Source organism: Pyxicephalus adspersus, chromosome 4 (genome assembly GCF_032062135.1).
Source record: "Pyxicephalus adspersus chromosome 4, UCB_Pads_2.0, whole genome shotgun sequence".
NCBI lineage: Eukaryota > Metazoa > Chordata > Amphibia > Anura > Pyxicephalidae > Pyxicephalus > Pyxicephalus adspersus.
The window spans coordinates 107,954,226-107,981,061 of record NC_092861.1 but is presented as its reverse complement, the minus strand read 5'-3'; the positions used below and the strand labels follow the sequence as shown (position 1 = coordinate 107,981,061).

General features: G+C 35.7%; 1 protein-coding gene across 1 annotated transcript in view; it reads left to right on the top strand.

Moving 5' to 3' along the window:
- Positions 1 to 26,836, top strand: part of TTC27 (tetratricopeptide repeat domain 27) — a 183,843-nt gene that overhangs the window by 103,924 nt on the left and 53,083 nt on the right. The window contains exon 11 of the mRNA XM_072409253.1: positions 6,161 to 6,274. Coding sequence (XP_072265354.1) covers positions 6,161 to 6,274 — 114 coding nt within the window. The remainder of the gene's footprint in view (positions 1 to 6,160; positions 6,275 to 26,836) is intronic.

Sequence of the window (26,836 nt, the reverse complement as noted above, 5' to 3'; positions counted from 1 at the left end):
CATTAAGTGCTGTTACAATATACATTATACCATAAAAGTGCTGTTAAAAAGAGATAACTGAAATTAAATCAATTTACTAGTATTGTGATCATGGTGATCCTTTTGCGTTCTCATCTGAAGTTTTTTGATCATGCACAGACACGTGCTTATTGCATTATTCATTGTATGTACTTTTACTTTGTGGTATACAAAAAAAAAAACCGATTAATCTGTCCTTTTGGTTAATGGGGAAGGGATAGGACTTCCTCCATTTCAATTACAACAGATGTGCTTCCTATTATCACATATTAATGAATTGGCTGTTATGCTTTGACATAACTTTTGTTTTTAGATTTATTGTAGCTGAACCATCATTTTTTTGTGATTAAACAATATTTTAAAAATGTATTTGATTTGTGTGAATGATTTTGTCCTATGGGAATTATAATGGTAAAAAATGTTGACACCCTAGGAAGGGCAGTAAGTCCTAAACGGAAACCACAGAATGAACATTGAATACAAGTTAATGCCAGTATTTTCCTGCATCCCAGATTAACCTGATAAGGACAGGCCAATACATTCTCTTTTTAACTCTTTCAGTCAGACATCTGTAAATGAATTCTGAATGACTCTTCATGTATATAATCCTAATTATTGTTTGATTTGTGTACAATATTGCATCTGAATTGCACCAGATATGTTATAAGGCAAAAAAAAGTTTTTGAAATTTGTCACCTGGAAGCCTATGAAACCATTTTGTCAGATAACAAACAAGGCGTGAGTGACAGAGACCGCAATATACATGTGGCACAGGGGCTGTTTACATTAATGGATATAAGGAGGTGGTTATGATAACAGAGTGGAAAATAGTGCTGATGGTCTAAAGAGATGCTACTATAAGTTTGTATTTAGATGGCCGGGAATTCACTGTTACAGTGTTTGAGGTGGCTGGGGTGGGATGCATTGGATATGGGGAAGGGGGTTTAGATGGCATAGGGGTAATATGTTGTAATGAGCTAGCCAGGGAGTAATGTGGTATGGGGCAATTGCAAAGGTATGCACTGTGGTAAAGAGGTCAGGGAGGATTGTTTTGTGTGTAAGGGGGAGATAACTGGAAGGGATGTGTTGTATGCATGGAAAGGTGGCCAAGGAGGTATATGGTGTAAGGTAGAGGTGAGGAGTCACATTGGCCAGCACTGTTAGCAGGTTAAAAGGCAATTACATTAAAAGTACTTCTACAGAGACTGGAGAGGCAGATAAATTCATACTAAAGATAAAAACAGTTCCTTAGGTGTCTGTGATGGGTTTTCTCTGGAAGAACAGGGGTGTGGTGACCAACATGGATGTATCCTGAATGGGACTCTAATTACACCAGCAGGGATGTGTTTTATGTGTGAATAAGGTAGGTGGGAGGCATACTCAGGAATGGACAGGATTGTTTATGGTTAGTTTCCAAAACACTTGCTTAGTGTTGCAAATGCATATGTTTCTATTATTATAATATTTTTTAAATATTGCTTTTAAAACTATAAGGCAATAATTACATTTAAAAAAAGGATTTGGACATTGTTCTTCTGGTCCTTGCTACAGGTCTCCCAAGGATGTTTGCCCACCCCCCGGTCCTGTTGCACGCCTGTTCTACTACTGTCTTCCCTTTCTGTCAGTCTTGAAACAGAACTGCTCAGAGCCAGCCAGAACTGCTTTGAGGGTAAATGATCCCATATAGCTCCCAGGAGTTGGTACTTTGCTTGCTTAGCTTCTCAGTCAATTGCAGAGCAGCACAGGGACCAGTGTCTGGACAAGAGTCAGCTCGCAGCAATGAGCAGTGCCGCTCACTGCCATACCCATTCATCCTCTATGGGGCTGCCATGAGATACAGCTTCTTGTAGCTTCTCCCCAGAGGCAACGGTTTAGTGGCACGAGGAAGCAGTAACCTCACCACAACCTCATGGCCAGTTTGAACAAGTCTATGAATTTAGCTTACAGAAAGCTTTCCTGAAATGTGAAGTGACTGGCTTAAACACAGTTGCAGTGTTTCCTGTTTGTCATTACCAGATTACATACGAATACAATACGTTACCTGGAGTTTTCGGTTCGTATACCATTTTTAGGGGGTAATTTGGTAAAATTTGCATTCCTTCTACTAAAAACAACAGCACATTAAGTTTATGAAATACAATATGGTATCCTGCATTGAAAGTGAGATTGGCTGCAGTTGGATGGAATTGTTTTTTTTTATTATAACTTGTCAAAAGCACACGAACATTTTTACAAGTATACTTGTTTTCCTAGATTAGAATCTAATTACGACAGTGAAACATAGGTACTAATTATGTTGCATATAACTGCATTTTGTATTTGTCCTTTTTTCTAGTTTAAACATACCATGAAAGTCTTCAAATAAAAAGTTTGTCCTTCATACACTATTAGTTTAAAAAGACCACAGTGAAGCTTTAAAGCCTAACATTGTTTGAGTCCCTTTACAGAAACTCGAAAAACAGAATAAGTAAGTATCTGCATACTGGTTTATTGCCCTCTCTCCGGTTTAGTGTTTTCCTTTTACAATTAAGAATTACGTCTTAAGCTTGTAAATCATTGTTTGACCCCACTCATGTTCATTCTTACAGCTTCAGAGCATTTCCATAAACAACATTCATCAAGAATAAATGGTCTCAACTCTCAAGCACCACTCAAACCAAGCATGACATGAAGATCTAAACTTGAGTTTGTGTGAATCTGCATTTGCTTTGTAGCCAGGGTGATTTTGACAGTGAACAATTTGCTAATACAGGGACACAATTGTGTCGGAGAACCATGGTTAGATGAAACACAGCTATAATGCTATAGTTGTTGCTTATGTTGTAGTCAGCATATTAAAAAAGCCCACCCAAGTGCAAAGCAGTTTTTCTTTTATCCCTGAAAAAAAGAAAAACCGCTTCCTTTACTATATACATGTTCTTTATTTATATATTTTTGGAAATAGAAATTATCACTAACATTGCTAGGTAATACTCATTCCAAGTAAAATAGTATTTACAAATCTGTGTGGATGTGGATAGAAATAATATTGAGCTTGTAAATTCTTGGATTGGGTATAGTATACTTCATTGTACTATGATATACAGCTAATTTTTTGTTTGCATTTCTTCTGCAAACAAATAACTTTGTTTAATAATTATTATCTTGTAATTATACAGTTCTGACATATAAAATAGGGCCTTTGTCATGTTACGAACTGTCGCTCAGAGGGTCTCACAATCTCACATTTATAGTCTAACCTACCAGTATGTTTTTTAGGTTGTGTGAGGAAACCTTAGTACCTAGAGGAAACTAACTTAGACATGGAGAGATTATGTAACTTCTTTGCAGATAGTGTACTTTTCTGGATTCAAGTTTGGGACCCAGTTATAGAGCCATCATGGTGCCCTACTATATATAATGCTTTAATGAGATTCCCAGGGGTTGTATATTGATAAGCATGTGTTTTTCTTGATTATTGATTGTTATGTAGACCCAGTAAGATGACATAGGGTGCAGTGAGTGCTGAAATCCAATGAGTTTTAAAAAGTTGTTAGGAGTTGTCAGTTGTATATGGTTTGCCAGTAAATTTGAGTGTACATGTTCTTATTATCAAGACATAAACTGAATGTTATTTATTTTTATTCAGTTAAGTATAAAATGTTGTGTATGAATATTTCATATTTGTTACTTTCAGTCAGCAGATTATGACCTGTGTACCAGTACATAGTTTAACTATTTTTCTGTTATCAGGCTATAATTTCTCTCCTATTCCACTCCATTTACAACACACTACTTTATATGTAAGAGGGACATGCACTTCTTCCTCAGAGCTCATATGGAGCTGCATGTATTTCCCTAAAACAATTAAAAGTGTGTAGTTGCTGTTAATCTTTCATATGCTCATCTAGGCCCACGTTTTTGTTAAAACAAAAATTTTCATCATGAAATTCCTCACCTGGCAACATGCCAGGAACCAGAGATGATTCAGTCTCTTAAGTTTTGAAAATCACAAAGGTTCAGGATGTGAGGCTAGTTGAAAGGATTTGGAAACTACTAAATGTTTGCGGAAATTTAAAAAAATGCAATAGAACAAAAAAAAAAACATCATACCTACTCCATTAAATTGTATCTTTGCAATAGGAATTTAGGACCTGCCACTGACTGACTTGTTAAGAGGTACAGGTTCCAAGGCGATTGTCAAGCAATAAATTAATATCTTGTCCTTCATTCTAGAAAATGACAGCTCCAGATACAATATCTTTTTTTAAAGCATGCCCTTATTGGCAGTTAAAAATAAATATAAAAAAAAGCTGGAAAAAAGAGAATTAATGTGGCAAATACTTTTAGAGAATAGTATACTATAGGTAATTTACATAATCTTGTTTTTGGCTAAGGATGTGGGTTCTGCATTGTGTTTGTTGCAGTGGTCCAAACAAAATTTGTTATGTGTTTAATTGGTAATGTCAATAAAATATTAGGTATATATTATAATTTCTAAAGGTGAAGGCTCCTAGAATTGTATTATGGAAATTTAATTACCACTAGGGGAAAACTTTTGAAAGTTAATGAGAAATTTGAAACAATATCTAGTATAAACCAGATTTAAGGGTACATAAAATTAGGTAGTATTGTAAGCAGATGATACAGTTTGTCCCTTTTGCCACTCCTTATTGCCTTACACTCCTCCTTCTCTTACTAACTCCATACCCTTCTCTTTTCTTTTTACCTTCACCTTGTTTTTTTCCTAATACTCATGAATTCTTTTGGCATGGTTTATTGGGGTATATTTTACTCCCATCGCCAACCCTTGGACATTGTTTACTTTGAGACTGGGGTTTTTTTTTTTTTTTTTTTTACTTTGAGACTGGGGTTTTTTTTTTTTTTATTCCAAGTAGCTACAGTCTGGCACCCCACCAGTTTGAAGGCAGTCAACTGGCGCTTTATTTTAAAAGTTAGAGGACCTTTGCTTTATTAGGTTATTCTGCACAACATAAGGTTGTGCAGCAAAATAATTATAAAGTTTAAAAAGTTTCTTTATGAACTCTGCAACTAAAGCATCCATAATGTTATCCACAAATGATAGTATGGACCTAATGGACTTTTATTTGACTTACTAAAACCACATTATTATTACATATTTGGATGCTTGAGTTTGTACATTATTTGTCCTAAAATCATTACATTTTTGCGGATTTAAAAGAAATTGTGATTACTAATAAAATTATTTCTGCTGGATGATCTCATTTCACAAACGCATCATATATATATATTTCCTTGTATTACCTCAACTACTTGGTTGATAGAAACCAGTCTGCCACACTCTTAGATCTTCTATGTGAAATTGTTTTACTGTCAGTTTATTTATATATATTAAACTTTCATCTTCCTTAGCTGTAACTTTTGTTTATTTTACATTTTCTTGTCTACTTTGTGCAGTTTTTTCAAGACCTTTCAATATCCAGATATTAAGACAATTTTACTGAACCAAACTAATGTAATTATTACAGAGCAAAGGCTTTTTTGTTTGTTATAAAGGGGTTTTCTTTTTACTTTTTCTGAGTAACAAGTTCTTTCATTATCTTAATACTTTAAGACACGCATTTCTCAGCCTAAAATGATTTATATAAAATCTGTCAACTTTTGTTCCATGAAACATGCTGAGCTAAGGATGAACTATATAGATGTTTAAACAACTCCTCCACCTGCCTCCATTGGCACTATAACAGCGTTTTAGGTGCAGATAGAAAGGTTTTGGATATATTGCTCTGCCAAGTTTAGATGCTCCCCCAGCTTTTTCTAAAATTAAATGTTACCTTGTTTTTCAAGGGATAATGAAAACTAATTGTGAATTACCACAATATAAACCCAAATTCAGAATTTTAATGAAAATATTGCATTGCTTTTACTGTCTCTTAGGGTAGCCAAGTGCCGGAAGTTACTTTTTTTAAAGGCAAACAATAGCGGTAGAATAATGATGCCTATTGAATAAGCTTCTCAGCAGCCACATAACCCATCCTAGTTAGTGATCAATCTGGAAAAATTGAAGGCCCCCTCTGCCAGAATCGTAGTGTTTTTCTTATAATATAAAAGGCAAAACGGAGCCTGTTACACTTTTGATTTCTGTAAATACTAATTTGTGTGTTTTTTATTATTATTCTAGTGTGTGCTTTCTCAACCCAAATTCTGGACTCTGCAGACAACTGCATTAATTTTAAGAACCAAACTAGAGCGAGGAAGTACACGACGAATTGAACGAGCCATGATGCAGACTCAGGTAAGATATTTCTTTATTATTTTAAAATTGAGTAATACATATATCTCCCGCCTCCCCCCCCCCCACACACACACACACATAGACGATCATGGGTTAACCTGGGTGATCCAGGAAACCTGAGATAGATGCTAATTAATAGGAAATTATTTTAAGAATCCATTCCAGGTTTGCTGGATCAGGAAGGCTCTCCCATGATAGCCTTCTTCTCATGTCTTGGAGAGCTTTAAAAAAATCATTTTCAATATGTGAAACTTTTATACTGCAATTGAACTCATGACAACACACTACAGTCAGTTGCTGTGCCCTGAACTTTTACACTTTTTTGCACATCATGGGTGCTTTGAGTAGCTGCCTTAATGCAATGCATGGAAACACAAAATGCAATGTGTGTGTTTTTTTTAGTGCATTGGACACAACTTTATTGGGAACCCATCCTAGGACAGTAACAGTAAAATGTGACATGTGACAGTAAAAGTCCACCAAGCCTTTTAATACAATATGTCTAATATGACTCAACATTGCCCAATATTAAACAATCTCCCCTATGAGCAACTGTCACTTGATGCTGCTGCTAGCCCTTAATCCCTCAGTCCCATCTGTCAATGGGCAAGGGACCCTGCTGACCATTGAAAGTTATTAGAATTGTTCTCAATCATCTGGTCTCTATGATGGTCCTGATGTAGTGATAATGTAGACTAGAGGGTCCCAGTGACAGAATTGAAAGCTGGTATCGCCTGAGCAGGAACAGACTACCTGCTAAACATGCTGTTTGGATCTGTTTCCCACAGAACTGTATTTTTCCAAAATGTTTCCAAAGTTTTCCTCGCATGGACTTCAGTGTAGTTTGCCAGTAAAGGTTACATGGGCAAAACAGGATGTGGAAAAATAGCTTCTGGATCATCCAGTTTTGACTGATACATAACTGATATGCATTTCCATCTATGATTAAACACCTACCTACCCAGAGCTTATCCCAACAAATATTTGTAATATTGTATCCTGACCAAAAATTAACTTAACTTAAATCAGCTTCATGACTTCAAACAAACATTCATTTTAAGGTCATGTTAGGCAAATGTATAAGTCACTAGTTACTAGTGATTACTGATATGTATAGGTAGCTAGTGACTACTGATAACATTAGTGATCTTACGTATTTCCATGTTTCCATGTGTTTCCAAGTTGTAGTCCTCAATATTAGAGCCTGTCCTGTTGCTCTGCTGCCACGTTTCAAGTGCCACATATTAGGCTTTATTTGGGGTTTTGTGTTATGGTGATGCATACATTTCCAGAGAGTAGTGAAATGGTATGGGGATTTTTTTCTGTTTTTTGCTCACTGACATGGGTCTTGTAGAGGCTATGTGCCTAATATTAGGTCTAGAGGGCATCCTAAGCATCAGGACATTTGTAACTGAAATATAGAATTGTGACTTTTGCCTAGTGATTGCAGCAAAGTGTGTGTATTACAATGCTTTTCCAGATTGAAGATTTGGTCTTGAATTTTGGTAAGTATAGCAAAAAGTTTCTATTATCATCTGTCTGATGATATTAGCCTATAAACAAACATCAGCTTCATGATACTTTGCTAGAAATAACATTGGAATCAAGTATTACATTTAGTAGAAAACAGTTTCCACAAAAATCTGAAAAAAATGTAAATAATGTTTTCAATGACCATATGCATTAATTGATGTTTTCTCTGTAGATAATTTTTATGGTAAATTTTCCCATTTTCTTATGTAAAGCTAATCTTTGCATGAACTATGTGCTCATTTCGGTATACATCATGAGAGCTTTCTGGCCACGTTTTTAGATCACCCATAGATGTGGTGATATATTTGTCTAGCTGAGGTCCAGTTCGCTGCGGCGCACACCCTGTTTTTAATTTAAGTATTTTGTTTTGTCTGGAGATATCATTCCTGGCAAGCATACTGTGGTCTGTGCATAATAATATAATGCCTATTCATTGCCATGTTGTTTAGATCATATATTAGAAATTCTTGGCACCATTTCAATACAATTTGAAAGCTCTGCATTGTTTCTAGATTTTTTTTTATCAAGTATCCAGTTTCTGTATAGTGCCAAAGTTTATGCACTACAGCTCATTGTCTGTGCATGTATAAGTCACTGTTCTTTGTCTTTGTAAACTTGAAACAGACAACCCCTCCCTGTTATTATTAAACATGTTCATATTTTTTTTATAAGTGTGGCAGAGTTTCTGATATATTGTCAATAAATATGTATTGTTACTTCCTTTTGATTTAAAAAGTACAAAAGTGAAATGTAAAGTTGAATACTTTACTAATGTATTCCCATTTGTTTCTACCAATGTTTTCTGTTTGCACAGAAGTGGAAATGAAGGCATCTGAAAAATTACACAACAGATACATAAAATGCTGTAATTTATATATAAAAATTGAAAGTTCTGTTAAATTGTCTTGTAATGTGATCGTACTATCCTTTTCAAAAATACAGCCTAGAAGTAGGGATTTGCAGGAAAGGGGTTACATGAGATGCAATCACATACCATTAGAGTCAGATTTGCTTTGCAGAAGGATCAGTAAGCATTCACAGAATGATAATGTTGTCATTTAGACTGGGGCAGGAGGAAAGATACCGGTAGTAGTAGAAACCTGGATCTTTGTTGGCCTCTGCTGTGACAGCATAGCCTCAATGACACTGCTTTTCATTTTAGGACCAAGGTTAAATGCTGAGAAAACTGACTGAAAACTTGTTTTAGGTAAAGGACACATTGATTCGGGGTAAGGATTGTTAAAGATGAAAAAAAATTGCCTACAAACCTTATTTTATTACATACACATGCTCATTAATGTAACCGATACAGCAAATGTGGCAGCAAAGTAGCATCTAAACTTTGTAGGCATGGTTTAGATGTTTAGTTGTTGGATTGAGCAATATCATGGAGAAGTTATAGGATCTGAGACACTGTAACTGTAAAATATTTTGGTTCCATGCAATGGCTGCAGAATCCAAAAACCGAATAGATTTGCTGAATTTCAGTTTCACGGGAGTTCATTAACTGGTATCAAAAGAAATACCCAGTTTGTATTAGTTCTGTGGTTTAAATTTTCTTAGTTATAATTTATTAGAGATAAAATGTACAGACCAATTTTTATGTAAGGAAGTAAACTAGCCTAAAACCCACTATTCACAGTAGTATTCTCTCAGGAGACCACACTGGGTTTAACTCATTTTGACTTATTCAAGAAATAGGGCTACAGTGAAGATCACCAAAATTAAAGATCTAAAGATTTAAAAACATATGGCCCTAAAGAGAAATTTTGGTTGGCTCAACACACTCCATATCCGATCCATATCCTGCCTTACTATATGCAAGGACCAGGTCCTACTCTTTGAACCCCATTGAACATCCTATCTCTTACCCCCTTTTTTGAGCCTCCATATGTTCCAGCCATACTTAAAGTACAGTTTACCCTCACATCTAACATTAACAGCAGCAGAAACCAGTCGACGTCTGTATACCCCTGAAGAAGCCAACAGGTGAAACACGTCGGGCTACAAGACATTAAACAACTCCTCTGGCTTTTACACTGTATGATGCAAATTAATATAGCTATGTTATGTCTAGTTTGGCTATCCAAACCCCTTGATGTTATTGGGATTTATTTATTGGGATTTGGCAAATCAAATGTTATCGTTGTAACAACATGTTGTTATATGTCACTTTTGTTTAATTCTTTTTGTTATACCTTGTAAAACCCCTCTTTTCTCATTTTTTCATATTTTTTTTCATGTTTAACATAAATGATATAGAGTTCTGTGAAAAAGTACAATTTCTGTGTTTGCAGATGACACCAGATGAAGTCCATACATGATGTCTATAATCTACTAGCAGACCTGGGTGTATTTTTTTTCGGGCGGCCAAGTGGCAAATGACATTTAATATAGATAAATGTAAAATTATGCACTTGGGGCCTATCAACATGCATACTTCATACTGTCTAGGGGGAATACATTTGGGGAGCCAGAAATGGAATATGATTCTGGTAGATCATAGACCTAATAACAGCATGCAATGCCAAGCTGCAATATCTAAAGCTAGCAAAGTACTTTCTTGTATTGAAAGAGGAATAGACTGCAGAGATGGAGACATAATCCTGCTCCTTTACAAAGCATTGGTCAGACCACATCTGGAATATGCAGTCCAGTTTTGGGCACCAGTTCACTAAAAGGACATTGTGGAATTGGAGAGAGTGCAGAGAAGGGCAACTAAATGAATAAAAGGAATGGAGGAGCTCGGCTTTGAGTAGAGATTAGCTGAACTGAATCTATTCTCCTTTGAGAAGAGACTTTTAAGGGGGAATATAATCACCCTGTATAAATAAATTAAATGGTCCATATAGAGAACTCACTTTCCCAATATTCACTTTAGGATTGTTACAAATAACAAGAAGGCACTCTTTGCGTCTGAAAGAAAAGAAACTTAAGCTTCAGATAAGGAAGGGATTCTTCACTGTAAGGTCTGTAAAAATGTGGACTCGGCTCCCTCAGGAAGTAGTTTCAGCAACTATAGATTACTTTAGGAAAAAGCTGCTTGCTTTTCTAGAAGCACAGAATATAACTGAGTATTTAAGTTTTAAAGTCAAGATAACAGAGACTGTTTATCCAGGGAACATCCGATTACCTCCTGGAATCAGGAAGGATTTTTTACCCGAATCGCTCGAAATTAGGGGGGGCTTCCTTTATTTTTTGCCTTCCTCTGCATCAACTATGTCCATAGGATTTTATATCTGGGATATATTTATTACCCAAGTGGTTGAACTGATGGGCTTGTGTCTTTTTTTCAACCAGGCTTACTATAACTATGTAACAATAAATGTTGTCATTGCAATTTCTCAGGTTGGTGGGGCTGTAATGATGTGGGACTTTTGCTTGCCAAACTAAATACTGATACTTAGAATATCATAAAACAAAATATCAACAGAATGCCCACGTATAGTGTTGTTACTAATAATGTGTACCTTTTTTTGTGAGTCAAATAGATGTAATCATTATTTACATGTAATTAGATGGCCACTGAAAGGATATCAATCACTTGTTGAATAAAATATAACACATGGAGCTTTTGTGTTGTTGTTATAGTTGTTTTGTTTCCCTTAGGGTACTACAGTTTTCTCAGACAACTCAAGGTCATTAGTTAAACCTAATTTACATCTTGTGTTTGCCTGTATAAGCATGTTCAGACATTGGAGCAAACCTGATATAAAATAAGTGACATGCTCTGCACAGAATTGTGTTGACACTTATAAGTTATTAAGAAGTATGAACTATGGACATTTTCATTTTTATTTTATTAATCCTTCCTTTTTCTCAAGTGTCCCAACATTTTGCTGATAACTTGGGAAATCTGTTTATTGGCAGCATAGAGAATCCACGGTTAGGTTAGTAATAGTAAAACCATGTGTAATTACCAGTTCCAATTGATTTTTATATATGTAGTGCTAAACTGGCATTTGTAGACATATAGCCCGGTGCTTACTTAGGCATGTTGTTAATGTTTTTCTATGTATGTGTCTATAGGCCAGTGTATTTACAGTTATGATAATGTTTAGGATTCAAATGTGAGTGGATATAGGTAGGAAGGTCTCACTTGAGCCTGGTTTGTAGATATAGCTCATTGAGGTGTACTGCATCAACAATATGAGACATGACACGAGGTGTGCTGTTTTAGTGAAGCCAATTCAAAAGTATCATTGAGTGTCCATTACCTTCAAAAGTTATCATGTTTTCTATTTTAATTTTATTCTTTATCATATTTACTAAATGTGCCAGTGGTAAGGGAATAGATGATCTCCAAAACTGGAATATACCTTGACAAGCTTCTGGGTGGGGTTTCATAAATTTTCTTTGTTGAAAAGTGGATATGATGCATAATTCTTATAATTTGAAATATTTGGTGACTTCCAACAATTCCCTGTCATTCCTGGGGTGTACTATTCTTTTTTTCTTTGCTGTTATTGTACATTGATGTCTGCTAAGCTTATATTTGGGTAAGTCACATAATAGTAAATACGCAGCACAGGCATGATACATAGGAGCTAGAGTTTGTGATTTATTGTGCTGTTGTTAGGGGCAAAGCTGAACAATGGGTCACAGGAGCTGTAAGAATTTTTGCAGCCCCTTTATTGGCGCCACAGGGGCTTAGAAAAGGGATTGGACAGTACAGGGTCAAAATAATCAAAAAAGGACCAAGGATAACTAAGGATAACCAAGGATAACTATTGAGGGTATAGACTAGAGGAGTTTATTGGTACGGACTGGAGAGCAGCAGTACTGATGGTTGTTTCTTTCAATCTTCTTGAGTACCAGTTGTCCATGTTGTGCACCTGCTTGTCCCCAAAATAATTCCTGTTGTTCTTAAGGTGTATGAAAGCAACTTCTTGATCTATAAAATATTCCTTTCTTTATTGGGACATTTTTTTGTTTAAAGGTTGCTTATTCATTTTAATAGAGAGTTTTTTGCATTTCTCACTACAGTGCATTGCATTTATTTTATTTGTGTTCAGATGTTGGGTGTTTTGGATGTACAAACTTCTGTCTCAGGGTATTGTTGGTCTTGAAAGACACAAGGATTTGATGTTTTTTAAAGATTCTAATGAGTTTTAAAGAACTTCGGCCACCTATTTCTATTGATTATTTTCCTGTGTGCTCTGCATCTCCCCTTTATGTGGTGGTCCCATGTTTTTCCTTGACTTTGTGGCCACAAACATTGAAAGCAGTAATGTTATGGCTGACAGGTTTTCAGGTATGCTTTCCTAGATTTTCTGGAAAAGCATCAACAAATCAGTGGGACACATGGACAAAATCGTAAAACCACTGTATGCTGATATAGCAATGCATCAGACTACCTTCATTTGGTTCTTTTTTTTTTTTTTTTTAAGTATAGAGCACAATTAAACAGAGATTCTAATCTAGTGTTCTCCCCAGGCCCCTTTACCCGCCACTTTTTAACTTTTTAATACCACCCAGCTGTTTTTAGGTGGTTACTGAAGAGCTGGGTCACAATACAGGGATTGCCACCCACCTACAATTTTTTCCCACCCAGCTTAAAAATAAAGGTCTAGGTTGAACACTGTAATCACCTTTAAATAGTCAGAAATCAGACTAACTTACTTAGCAGTTGGAAGGGCAAGGCAATCAGATAGTTTACTGAAGACCTTAATGAGACTATAGTTCACTAATCTCAGTCTCCCAAATGAAAGCCCGCAATAATCTGTTTCGTTTTCAAACTTGTTTTTCAAACATCTGTATCATATTTGTTATACCAGTGACCGTTTCACACTTTGCATACACACACAAATTTAGTCTTTGGCGCATGTGTTGCATCTTTCTAGAACTGTTTCCGAGCAGCAGAGGAAGGAAAATAAGCTGTGATCTTCAAATGCTCCTGGCTTTAAATTGCAGTGCAGACAGGTTGATGAACATACTTATGACTGTATCCAGAGGTCTTTGCTATAACGGCCACTTTATCAATAATATTGCTAATACATGCATTGCATCTGTTGCTGTAGTCACCTCACCAGGTCATTGTAGAACCAGAAAACATTATTTAGCTTGCATACAGTAGGATTGTTCTTGAATAGTTCTGCTTAGTGTGTGTTTTAGTTATGTTTTTATATCTACCTATAACCTACTACCACCGACTACCTTTGTGCCTTAATCTCACATTTAGCTGCCTATGCTATAGTCCCTTTTTATATTACAACATAAAGGATCTGAATTCTTTTAGGAAAAAATACTTTGCCTGCAAACATTTAATGATTTTGGAGCAGACAATATTTTAGTTCAGGAAGCTAACTAGTAGCGTTTTTTAATTTATTTATTTTAAAAATACTAAGGAAAAGCAAACTTGTTTGTATATGTTTCTAACATACTAAAATGCCTGCCCAGTTTTGATCTTGGATGGTGATTGTAATATGATTATTTCCCTTTACCTAGATGATTGTTCTTTCACAAAACCTCACCTACCCTTTAATCTGCCTAAAACATATCATGAGGTATACTTTATTCATTGCTCCAAAAATTGCTTCCCTTTAAAAACCAAAAATGTCAATGTTTTGAAAATCTACATGGAAAGATTGTAACCCAGTTTTTATACTTTATTCATTGCTCCAAAAATTGCTTCCCTTTAAAAACCAAAAATGTCAATGTTTTGAAAATCTACATGGAAAGATTGTAACCCAGTTTTAGTATTGTTTATTTTGATGCTGGGATGAAGCCACATAGTATTAGGGTTTTGTTTCTAATAAAATAAAATTAAAACTGAACTGCAATAAAATTAAATACATGGTTAAAAGACAGTTGTTTTATCTGCCAGAGGATTTGTATTGTCGTCCATCCTTGCCTGGACGATAAGTTCTGAATATTTTCTGATTTAGTTCAATATCCCATTTGGGTCTTGTTTCAATCTTTACCTGTGATTGAACAGTGAAAGGAGAAGCCAGCAGACTGTAGAGCTCATCTCATTTCTACTTTGCTTTCTCCTTCGTTCCGCCTGCTATTTGCACTCCTACACTCCTGATAGACTGCTTGTACTGCTTCTCCCTTTGCGTCCCTAAGCTCTGTTGAACAGGGATTGCAAGAGTCCAATGCCTGGTTCACTATGGGTAATTAAACTGCTTGTCTTTAAAATAATACATTTAATGATGTATTGAATACAGAGCTGTGTCCTAATTAAAACAGCTTCAATAGAATTCCAGTTGATTAATAAGGAAAAAGGTGTGAGGAGTAGGTGCAGAGCCCTAGTTGTTTTAGACCACTGCTGTGAAATGTACTGAGGCTTGAAATTGTTAAGAAAATATAGCATTTAGTCACTCTAATTGCATTTAGGGATAAATTTGACATTTCCTCCTCATTTTGTCTTTAATCCTGATCAAAGGAAGCCCATTCTATTGTTTGGTAAATAATTTTCTCTGTTTGTGTTATATTTGATTTGAAGAATGATGCTATGCTAATTAGCTATTAAAAGTGCTGGCATCACTTGATAGAGTATACTTTAAAAAGCCTAAATGGAATGTGAAACTCACAGGAAAACCTTTGTGTGTTTTTACTGTAGGAAGTAGCAAGGGATAGAAGAAGGGAACAGAGGGAAAACTGGTATTTTATCATGAAATGCACTATTAAGTAGATAAATAATAAAAAATTATTTCTTTAAAAATTTGATGCAATTATCAATTAGGTGTTAAATAAGAAACAATACCTGGCACATTTTCCATGGAAATGTACGTCCCTGAAGTATGACAAAAATAAAGTAAAGCATACAGTGTGGTGGGTTTTTAGTGGCAACAGGTTAGTCCCCCTGCTAAAGTTTTACTGCTATTTTGTGCTCGCTTCTTTTTCTATTTTATTCGTTGGTGCATCAATGCAAAAAGATTTAAATCAAGTAAAATTACCACGGGCTAGTAGTTTACCCGAGAAATTGTAACCAAAACTTTTTTTTTATTTCTGCTTGTGTTTTTGGTAAAGAGTTCCCTCACTTCCTGTCTGTTGACATCTCTGTAAGGATTACAGGAAGCAGGGGCAGACCTCTCTAGTGGCGCCGGTGTTAAAAGTAACTCAGGGAATCTAACTCTTATTACTCCATCCAAAAAAATGAAAAAAAGTGTTGTTTGGACATTCATAAATTGTTTATACCCAACGTTTGGTGCATGGCCATTTTTAAGCTGTTATATGTAATAGGCTTGATACTTCTCTTCGAATGCTAGTATCAGAAATCGCCATGTCATTTTTACTATTAATAGTGCTCATACAATGTCTGCTTATTTTCTATCTTCTATTGTTGTGATACATAGATCAGCATATTTGGTCTACATTATATGCCCAATTCACTTGATCCTCTATTTTCTCCCTTTTTCTACACTTTTCCAGTATGCGTAAAACATAGCCTCCCAAGTCTTTACACATTGAATTAGAAACACCACTTGAAAACCTAGTAGTATATGTAACTGTAGTAATCATTTGATGTTGTGCTTAATAGCTAATTAAACGTATACATTGGCATGTCTAATGCTTTAGTGGCCGTCTGGGGGCACAGCTGGGTCTCAGACTCATGGTCCTTGAGTTAGCTTACCCCTTAATTTTTCTGTACATTGTTTTTAGCCAGTGAAACAGCCAGCATTGTGATAAAATACATTTTGGCTATCTCATATCAGTAAGTATATCACTACTAGCAAGTTTTAAGGGGCTAAAAGGCATTTGACTGGAGTGGCAAAGCTTGACTGGAGCGGCTACTGCAGATATGTTAAGGATTAATGTTTAAAATGCTTAGTACACTGTTTGGCTTTGAGTCCATTTGAGTATTTGAATGTGATCTAGTTTAAACTCTTAAGCCGCATACACATGCGCAATTATAGTCGTTGGAATGGATCTTACACGATCCTTTACAACGACCGAGGGCTGCAGGATGCATGAACGAGTGCTGTACATACAGCAGCGTTCTGCTCTATGTAGAGGGGAGGGGTAGAACAACAGAACGGCACCCCGCTGCACGCTCTCCCCTTCCCTCGCATTTGGATCGTCTGTCGTCCATCGTCCCTGGATCTGCCAGGACGGTCTTTCGAACGATGGACGACAGTTGCTCTACACACGCCAGATTCTCAACTGATATCGGGCAAAACCATTGGACGTGTGTATGTAGCTTTAGTCTCTGTGCATCAAATTTTATGAGAGGGGAAGCAGGGAAGGAGTGCCATTACAAAGGAGTATGTTCAAAGAAGTGGAGAGCAGCTTATTAATGCATTTTTTTTCTTCTTTCACTATCTAGTAACAGGAAAGAGAGGGGACATGTATGTGTGGGACTGCAAAAGAAAAAGATCAGATCCCTAATAAGGTATCCTAACAGTGGTTAGTAGGATATTTGATATATTTTATGTAAGCCATAATAAAAAACATGGCTAAAATAATATATATATATATATATATATATATATATATATATATATATATATATGTATTGCACCCTGTACAACACCCAATTCATAAAAAGTCATTGTCCTCCATCCTGATTGGCTGAGCCATACTGTACATTTTATTGACAACTTTCTTAGTCTGCAAACCTAATTGTCCAACACATCATAGATCACATAACCATGTACATGTATAGCATCCTTTGACATCTCTTTGTTTGGCTTTACATTAGGTGAAGATTACAAAATAATACATGGGAGACGTTTGGGGGGTTGGGGGGGTTGTAGGTGTAATAAGGAAAATTAAATTGAGGGGACCTCATGATAAAACCCAGCTCCCAGCCTACTCATATAGCTTTAACACAATTTCACTCAAAGGAGGAGAGCAAATGGACACTGTTTGCTTGACCTTCTGACTGTCACTATTTCTGGGAAAATTATTTCAGAATTTTGCTATTTCTGAAGGCTGATGGAGCCATTGCACTATTAACCCAGATCTTCCTTCAAGTGTAATTATCTGCCTAACCATCATAAAACACTTTATCTGACCCATCTAAAGAAGGTTCAGATTAGATAGGAAGGAAGTTATTTAAATATAAAAGATACAGGCATCCAGTGGAATAGCCGAGCCTTGCTTTACTATCATTGACCACGAATGTAGCATGGCTCAACCAATCAGACTACAAGAGGATGGCAGCTATCTTCGCCCACTAGCCGAATTGATTGAGCTTTACTGTACCTGTCTTTGACAGAAATACTGTATAGCCCTAGGCATCATATGCTATGCCTGTTCCTGGCAAATCTAATCCAAATTTTTTTTTTCCTTCATGTTCACTGATGTTTGGGTCAAATTTGGCACAGACCCTAACCTAAAAAACAAGCCTGGATAGGTGAATTGCAGTAACATACATTACTGCAGTTAGTAGGCATTTTTTCAGCTCCCCCCACTTTTGATGATTTGACAAGAGTATACATAAAAGGTAAAAACGACAACAATAGCCTAAAACATGCTCACTGTAAATACACTGTATTTACCTTTTTATTAAGCCCTAGTCATTTAATATGGAAGAGTTTAGAATTTTAATGAAGAAACCAAAACGTAGTTTGAACATGTTTGGTAATCTAAGACCACCATTACCAAGTGGGCTATTGAAATGAGCATGTGTGGTTTTCCTTAAATCATTTCACTGATCTTTTAATTGGCAGGGCAATGGTGCTAGGATTACCTTACATACACCCCAACAATCTATCATATCATCAAAATTTCTTTTGACAGGTATCGTGTAGAAAAAGCTTTAGGATGTGTGCATGTGGTTAGCTTTGGGATTCCTGCTGTGGTGACTTAAGAGATGACAAAGAACTGCTGTGGACCCTAAGCCTTTTAGAAACATAAATTTGTAATAGGCAAAACTAATGAGGTCAAAGGGCAACAAATTGAGTTGAATTAAGATTGTTCATTTTGTGTCAAAATATTAATTGCCAAGCTTCGGAGCCAGCTCTGAAAACAATACAGAATCTGAAGACTTTTACACTCTAAACAAATAGTTTGAATAACTTGGATCCCAACCAAACAAATGACCCTTCATAAGCCTGGCATTGCATTACAAGAAATAAACAAAACCAGAACTGTCATCTGACTGGATTGGCATTTCATGGTCAGCAATGTCATGTTCATTACCATTGACATGATAGATAGTACAAATTTCGAATTAATTCCTACCAATTCCTGAGCTTATCACACAGACATCAGAATTTCACTTTGAAATAGCACATTTTTTTTTAGTTTTGAATAGCGTATAGATTAGTTTTAAATCTTTTTTCACTGAGTTCCTTTTTTATCCAGAAGATTGCCTCTCATTTTTGGAAATGTGTCTGAAAACTTGAAAATCCCACAATAGACCGTTATGATTGTAGCAGTTGTCCCTCTTGGAGGAATTCCCTTCTACTGTTTTTCTTTTGACAGCCTTCAGTTTAAGTATTCTCCCTAATTTTCCCCCTATCCTTTGCTTTCTAGACTCAGTTGTCATTCCCTTCTTATATTGGGAATAGTTACACTTTGATTTCATTTGGTACCATAGTGAAAACATTGCTTAAACAGAATTTATCTTTTCATGCTACTTTATTTGTAATAATTCTAGTTGGTCTCTGCTGTGTGGCATTAGGTTTATGGCATTTCTTTAAATTTGCCTGTTTTTTTTTTCTTTCTTCTTTAGTGTTTGTGCTCTGGGCTATATATGAGTACCAGTGGGATGTGAACCAAATCATAATAGTTGAGATTTAGCCAGTTTAGTTGAACCCCTTCCTGTTTTTAATCTACTAACATTTCCTGCAGGATGCCAATTGTTGATGTAATGTTAATCTACATTCACCCTCTGACAGCTTGACACAGTGATCAAATGGCTTGATTTTGCTGGAGTACTTTTCTTTATTGTGCACTTTTGCAGTTTTCGTTTCAGTTATATTAGGAAAAGGGAAAAAAGTACTTCTAGTTCACCTGTCCCCAGATTATACACAATAAACTATATATATCCTCCGAACACGCAGTAAATGGACTTTAAAAATACAACTCTAGGCATTAGGTGTGGAAGATGTTACAGACATGCTATATGGTTTTCATGAAGTTGCTAATGCAGAAAATGCAGTAAAGCTATAGTTAGAATGAATTGAGAGAGACACTTTTACTAAACAATAGAAACATTTTTGTAGCTAGTCAGCCTAGAAAATCTACCTAACATTTGGAATTAACATTTAGATTATTTACAAAGGTTTTGTATGTATGAGGAAATATGCAATGCCACACAGACAAATCAAAGAATCCCTGCAAATTGTGATCCCTGACTCCTAACTAAATGATCCCTGAAACTGGGACACACACACATGGCTTACCATAAAGCCCTATCCTCCTCAAAGACAGAGCAAGATGTCAGAAGTCCAGAACCACTCAAGGCAGCAGAAGATCAAATCAATTTATAATTAACAAAAGGGGTGCCCCTATGTAAAACACGTCACTGAAAAAGAAACCTCAAAAACAGATTTTTGCTCTATACATTTGCAAACACATGTTTGTAAAGGTAAGTAATTTGGAGTCCAATCAGCCGTTGAAAGTGCACCTATGTGTGGACTATGGACACTAAAGTGTTTACACATTGTTAACAAGCACCAAAAAAACAAAAACTTTAAAACACCACCTTAGACCCCTCTATGTGGTTTTTAGATTTAAACTAGTTTTCTAAGCTTTGAAAATGTATTTGTCCATAATGCTTACAGCTGCAGAGATGAATTAGGGCTTGTACTTTTATTGCTCTTGCTTGATCTTGGTTGAGGTTCAGTAGCCCTATTTTGTTTTAGCATTGAATAAACTGAAGCAGTATCCATTCAACTTAGCTAGTCTATAGTTAAGTGCCACACGCATTTTACACTTTGTAACATTTGCTGATTATCTTCACGATTGGTAATCCAAACTTTATTGCAATTTACATTCCTGATGCACTTTTCCAGTTGCTGCATTTGGCTTCATAAACTTTGTATGCAACATCTGCACATCTTTAGAATTAGAGTGGTCAACCCATGGACTTCTATACACAAAACTGCTATATTTCAGACTATTCATCGTAACTCAAAGGTGGGGTCAGTAGGTAGTAGGTGTATTAATGACTTCCAGGTGGTCACAGTGGGACATCTCAAGAAGTACGCCACAGAGTTTGGTATAAATGGTAAATTTAATGTGTCTCTAAAGGGGTTGTAGAATTCACTTTTTTCAATATATCTATTCACTGGTCCAGCGCCTTTTCTTTTAAAAACAAGAACAGTGTTGCTGTACCTCTTTTCATTGTAAGTATTAGTCAAAAAGAGTCATCTGGTCCTTTTTGTTTAGCTAGACTTTTAATGTTGCATATTATAACAACATATAGTGGTACATTAAGTGCCTAGTGCATTTTCTGCTAAACTATTGTTTCAGTAGGTTCATCATCTAAAGGTACAAATTACAAATGTAATTATTCCTGCCATCCTCTTAGAACATTTTCCAGGACACTTTTCTTTCACTTGCAAGATATATAATTTCATGTGTTCTAACTATGTCTTCCTATCTCTGAATCCTAATTATATATATAGTAATTAGAAGGAAAGAAAACCTCTATGCTTTTATTTACACTCTTAATTGCATACGGGAATGATTAGGAAAAGTGAATACTGGTATACTTTTTACTTGAAAAGACCTGATTGCTATACCTTTAATTTAACAGCAATTTTTTCATAGGGTTATAACATTTAACTTAACAGCAATCTTTCCATAGGGTTATATGTGCATTTAATGTATTTTATGCTTTTATGTGAATTACCCTGGAAATACTCCCTTCTTGTATAGACATTAAGAAGCTCCAAGACTGCTGTGCCCTGAGACAAATGCAGTGCCACACATGAAATATTATTTGCATAAAGTTTGGTAAAATATTCAGTGTTGAACCCAGAATTTTTTTTTTAAGCCGGGTGGGAAGAAATTTTTAGTGGGGTCAACCCTGTATTGTGACCCAGCTTTTTAGTAACCACCCAAAAACAGCCGGTGGTTACTGAAAAGTGCAGGGTTGTGCCCGGCTAAAGGGGCTGGGGAGAACACTGATATTAATAGCATTGTTAAAGGATACTAATTTTAGCACATTCAGGGGGTGCATAGGGAGTTTCTTTGTGGCTGTAGTTTGTAGACAGAGTTCCCCAAAACTCCTATTTCTAATTCTTTTTTTTTCCTCCTCTCTCAAGGATTTATTGAGATAGATTTTAGAGTATGTTAATACTAAAACATATAAACAAATACTCCTACTTTACCGATTCAGGGCTTAAGATACGTATTTTTCCTAGCCTCATTGATTCTGGGGGAGGGAACATTTAATAACAAGTATGCCTAGATGCATTTGTGAATTGAAATTAAAATCCAGGGAGTTATAAAAAAAAACCCGCTATATTTATGTACCAATGTGAATAAAAATTATTAAATATATTTTAAAAAGCAATTAATATGTTTAAATTTGACCTGCAATTTGGGACCCGCTGTGGCCCCATTCCTTTGACTGTTCCTTGGTTTCAGGATCATAGATGTGGAGTCAGGTTTTATTTTCAGTCACTAACCTAGTCAAAAAGTCCTGTGCAGCTTCAAAATGGGCAAAAATGGCTTTGGATGCTTCAACTCGTTCCTTCTTCTTATCACTGTTCAAGCATTTTGGCATCCACTTCGCTGAAAGCTTTCGCATGTCTAGGATAGTTGTGATAACAAACCCAACATGCTCCCATGAGTTGTCAAGTACCTGGGCTATCTTTTTTGCGGATATTCGCCGGTCCTCAATAATCAGCGCTTGAACAGCATCGCAGATTGCCAGGTCATTTGAGGTTGGGGGGCACCCACTGCGGGGCTCATTTCAACGGTGAAATGCCCAGTCTTGAAACGAGATATCCAGGATTTTACAGTGCTGTAGGAAGGACACTTCTCCCCCAGTGTTTGTGACATCTCAGTGTGAATGTCCTTTGCTGACTTTCCCCGGAGAAACAAAAACTTCATGACAGCCCGTAACTCCAACGACGTGAAACTTGCTTGTGCCTCTGCCATCACAGCTTCTCACTAAAAGAAAAACATTTTATTGAATTGCAAAGACCTGATATTTGCACAGTTACATACTCAGATATTAGGCTGTCATATTCCCCAACACTCATTTTTCTATTTCATCTGGAAAGGGGCAAAGCCAGGAACTTCTCAGCACCCCTTGTATTGTCTGACAGGGCTGTATAGGTTATACTTTGAACTTGTATTCTACTGTTTGCCTGAAGTTCATCTTGAAACTTTTGTTAAAGCTAGTCTTGCCTGTGTTTACAAGATTAGATTGAGAATGTGTTTCACCATTTATAAACTGTGTGTAATATATTTCATAAAAAAAAAGAAAAGCCATTACAAATTAGTGTAAAAGGGAAATCTCAGTAACTGTATATCCGGACAAAAATTCATAGGACAACAGGCAACCTTTTTATATAATCTAATATTTTTTAATATCACTTTATTACATGTATCCTTAAAAAATTAGTTATTTAGTTCTTGAGCTATCTCACTGATTTACCTTAATTGTGTATGTGGTGCATGTGGTGAATTTCAAAGATCTGTGGTTATAAAACCATGTTCTGGCACAATATTATAAGCTTTGGTAGGGACATTTTTAACATCTGTATCTGCAGTCACCTTTCAGATGAGCTAAGGTAAACCTTTATTATAAGCACTGATTGTTTTGCCAGTTGGAAGTGTTGAATGTCCAGTTGTTTTCTATTTTTTGTCTTTGTTGTTTGTATTTCAGTGTATGCTAACTAAGAGCTAATGTATCACAAAAAGGGGTAACTAAGACTTGATGTCTACTCCGTATGCAGCTTTCAAACACACAGACAGAACTGCATATGCCAGTCATTGCAAGGAACTTGTTCCCTCGTGAATGATAGTTATCTAGCAAATAAGTGTTGAATGTACTCTTCTAGACAAGTGACCTATTACTAGTACAGATTTTGTCAGCACCTATGTTTTCAATAAAACTGTACAAGAACTTGGTTTCATTTTACTGAATAAGTACAAGGACCTTGATCATTATGCCCTGTCAGTTGCAGATGCCATTTAACTAAAGACATGTGTGCTCCTAGTTTGTTCACTTTCTTCTATAACCTGATAATGTGCAAGCTTTTCTAGTGCTTAGCTATTACCTTTTTAAATGGGTTTCTTAGCTGGATCTTCTCATAACTTAATGCTCAAAATGTCATGTTGATTCTGAAGTTTACCAGATAAACTGGCTTGATAAACTCTGGTAAAATTTGGTAAATTCGGTAAAATTCACAAACTTAATAAGAACAAGACATCCAAAACTAAACTTATAAACAACATAAAGTGTTAGATTTTGAAAAGTAAAATTAATAGTCATATTTGTATTGCAATAAACTGTTTAAGCAAGGAATTTGCTGTGTGTTTGGAGTTTGTGTTTGATTTTAAAAGCCTTTTTCTCATAAACATAGAGCTACAACTTAATTAACATATGTAATATGTAATTAAGACCTGCCATGACAAATTGAAAAAGTTGAAATTAAAAAGAGTGAGGCTAGAAGTATCCAAACACTTAAATCGTGGCTTCTCAATTAGGCCAGTTTTATCTAAATTGGGGAAAAATATATGCATGTTATGTTATCTGGTCAAACCAGCAGGGTTATGTGTGAAAAACAGCACTTGATTCTGCTTTAGAGCTATGTTGTAAAAACCTTATATAGGCAAATCGCCCTCTTTAAACCTAACACATTTTTTTAAGGTCATGTTCCCAAGCAGTAATTACTAAAACAAGCTATGCACAGTCTATTTTTCTTTAGGCAATATCCACTCTGAAGAGCTTTATCAGTAATAAAATGGCACGTTGTATTCTGGCAAATTTAGAGTTGCAAGCCCTTGAAAATCTTTTCAATTTCCACTTATAAAATATCAAGTTTTGTCACATAAGCTGAAAGTGAAAGTTAGAAGACAATGTCATGGAGTGGATAGATCTCTTGTGTCTTTCAGAAACTGATGGTAGATATGGCTGTTTATAACACCATTTGCACATAATGCTAGGTATGTAGAGATTTATAGCTCTTTTAAGCAAACTTTTGAAAAAGAAGCAACAAAATCTGGAGTTTCAAAGAAACAAGTTGATTGCCTCATTTAATTGAAATATGTAGCCTAATTAGGTATTTTGGTGGACATTTGGCACATATTGTCTTTGCAAATATCAGACTTTTTTTAATCCCACACCTAAATATTGCATGTCTCTAATATTTCATACCCTTGTGGTGACTAAAGATTCTAGCAGCTGTTTTCATTAAAGGTTATTATGAAATACAAGAGCTGAAAGTAACAAATGAACCTAATCCTCCTTCAGTAATAACTTAGACATCATTAGTATAATAAAGCACCAGATGACATAATAGTGTATACTAAAATTATGTATGACGTCATTATGGGTTATTTAGAACATAGGAGGCTTTGGCCATGTCTGTCTACAAATGTGTAATTATCTTTACTCATCTTCAGTGTATTAAATCATCCTTTCCCCTGTACAATTCTAAAAAGTGGTCTGCTATTTAACCTATTTCTGACTTCATAATGTATAATGCTGTGAAAGTAATTATTCTTTTGCTATCGGTGTAATTGTTATTTTGATGTTGTACCTCCTCACCTCTAACATTCCTTTTCTCTCTCCACATTTATCTTTAATCTGTCAGGAACATTATTACCAAAAACATTTTTCATACAAGGTCAAAAGTGAGAAAATTCCCATTTGTATTGTAACAACTCCCAGAATGTCAGTCTTTTGCCTGGTACAGCAGTGTTTCTATGTAGTCAAATTAGGAGGAAGAATATTTATGATTTTGGTTGATTTATGAGTAGTAATCTGTAGGAAACTACACTGCATAATTTTGAATTTTGTTCACATCCTTGCTCATCAATGTGGATTTTAATTGCACTTTAAGTGCATTTTAATCACAACAAAAATATTTAAATTAGAAGAATCATAAATTGCATTTTATGCAATTATTTGTTTACATTTCTTCTGCAGCAGCAATGTCACTGTATAGAGCCCCTTTAAAAATTTTATTTATCACAAAAACTTTCTCTTTTTCATGGACAGACAACATAACATGTTCAGTTCTAAGTGTACTGTTTTTTTTTTTTTTACCATTATTCTAATGTCTGGAATTGAATAAGATGAAAACGGTATGTGTTTAGTTGTTGCAAACCTGTATTTTCTGCTTGGCATATCCATGTTTTCCAGTTCTATTACAGATTTCAGACTACAATTCCTTGTATTGCTATCTACTGAAGCACCCATGAAATAGACAATTCTGTTTAATGATAAAGGGTAGTTTTGTACTATTGCTGCTTAACAAACAGTGGGTAACTATGCTTGGATTCAAGTTCAGAAGCAAATCAAATGCAGTATGTTATCAAGTGCTTCCAAATTCTTTTGTTATCAGGTGCTTTCCAAATATGCATTAAATTGCTTTGGTTTCCTTTTCAGCTGTTTGGTATGTTGCAACCCACTTTTAGGTTACATTGTGATGCTCTTTAGTTGCACCAAGCTGTTTGCCTTTGCTCTAAAGGAGAAGAAAAAGTGCACACACACAAGAAAACCTCTTTTAGAGGCTACTATGTTATCAGAAATGATATCATGGTGCCAAAGAGACTGCCAGTTGAGGTACCGCTAAGTGAGAAGAGTTTCTAATGAACAGGAGCCTCTAAAATTCTGAGGCCCACTACAGATATAGGTCATGTGTACATGTGATAGGCTGCAATACCTCAGTGGCTAGATATACTAGCTATAAAAAAATTACCCTGGCAAGCTCCTGGGCTTACCTAACACATGGAATGATCTACATAAGAATGAACACATCGGGGTCTTTACAGCTCCTCAGTTACCAAATTACCATTGAACACAAATGTGGGGGGGCCTTTACTACTGACCATCAGACTAAGAGGACCCTTCTTCTATAAAACATTAATTCATGGTTTTGGTGATATATACCATTTTTTTATGATCAGAGTAAAATAATGTTCTGTTGTGGTGTAATTTGCCAT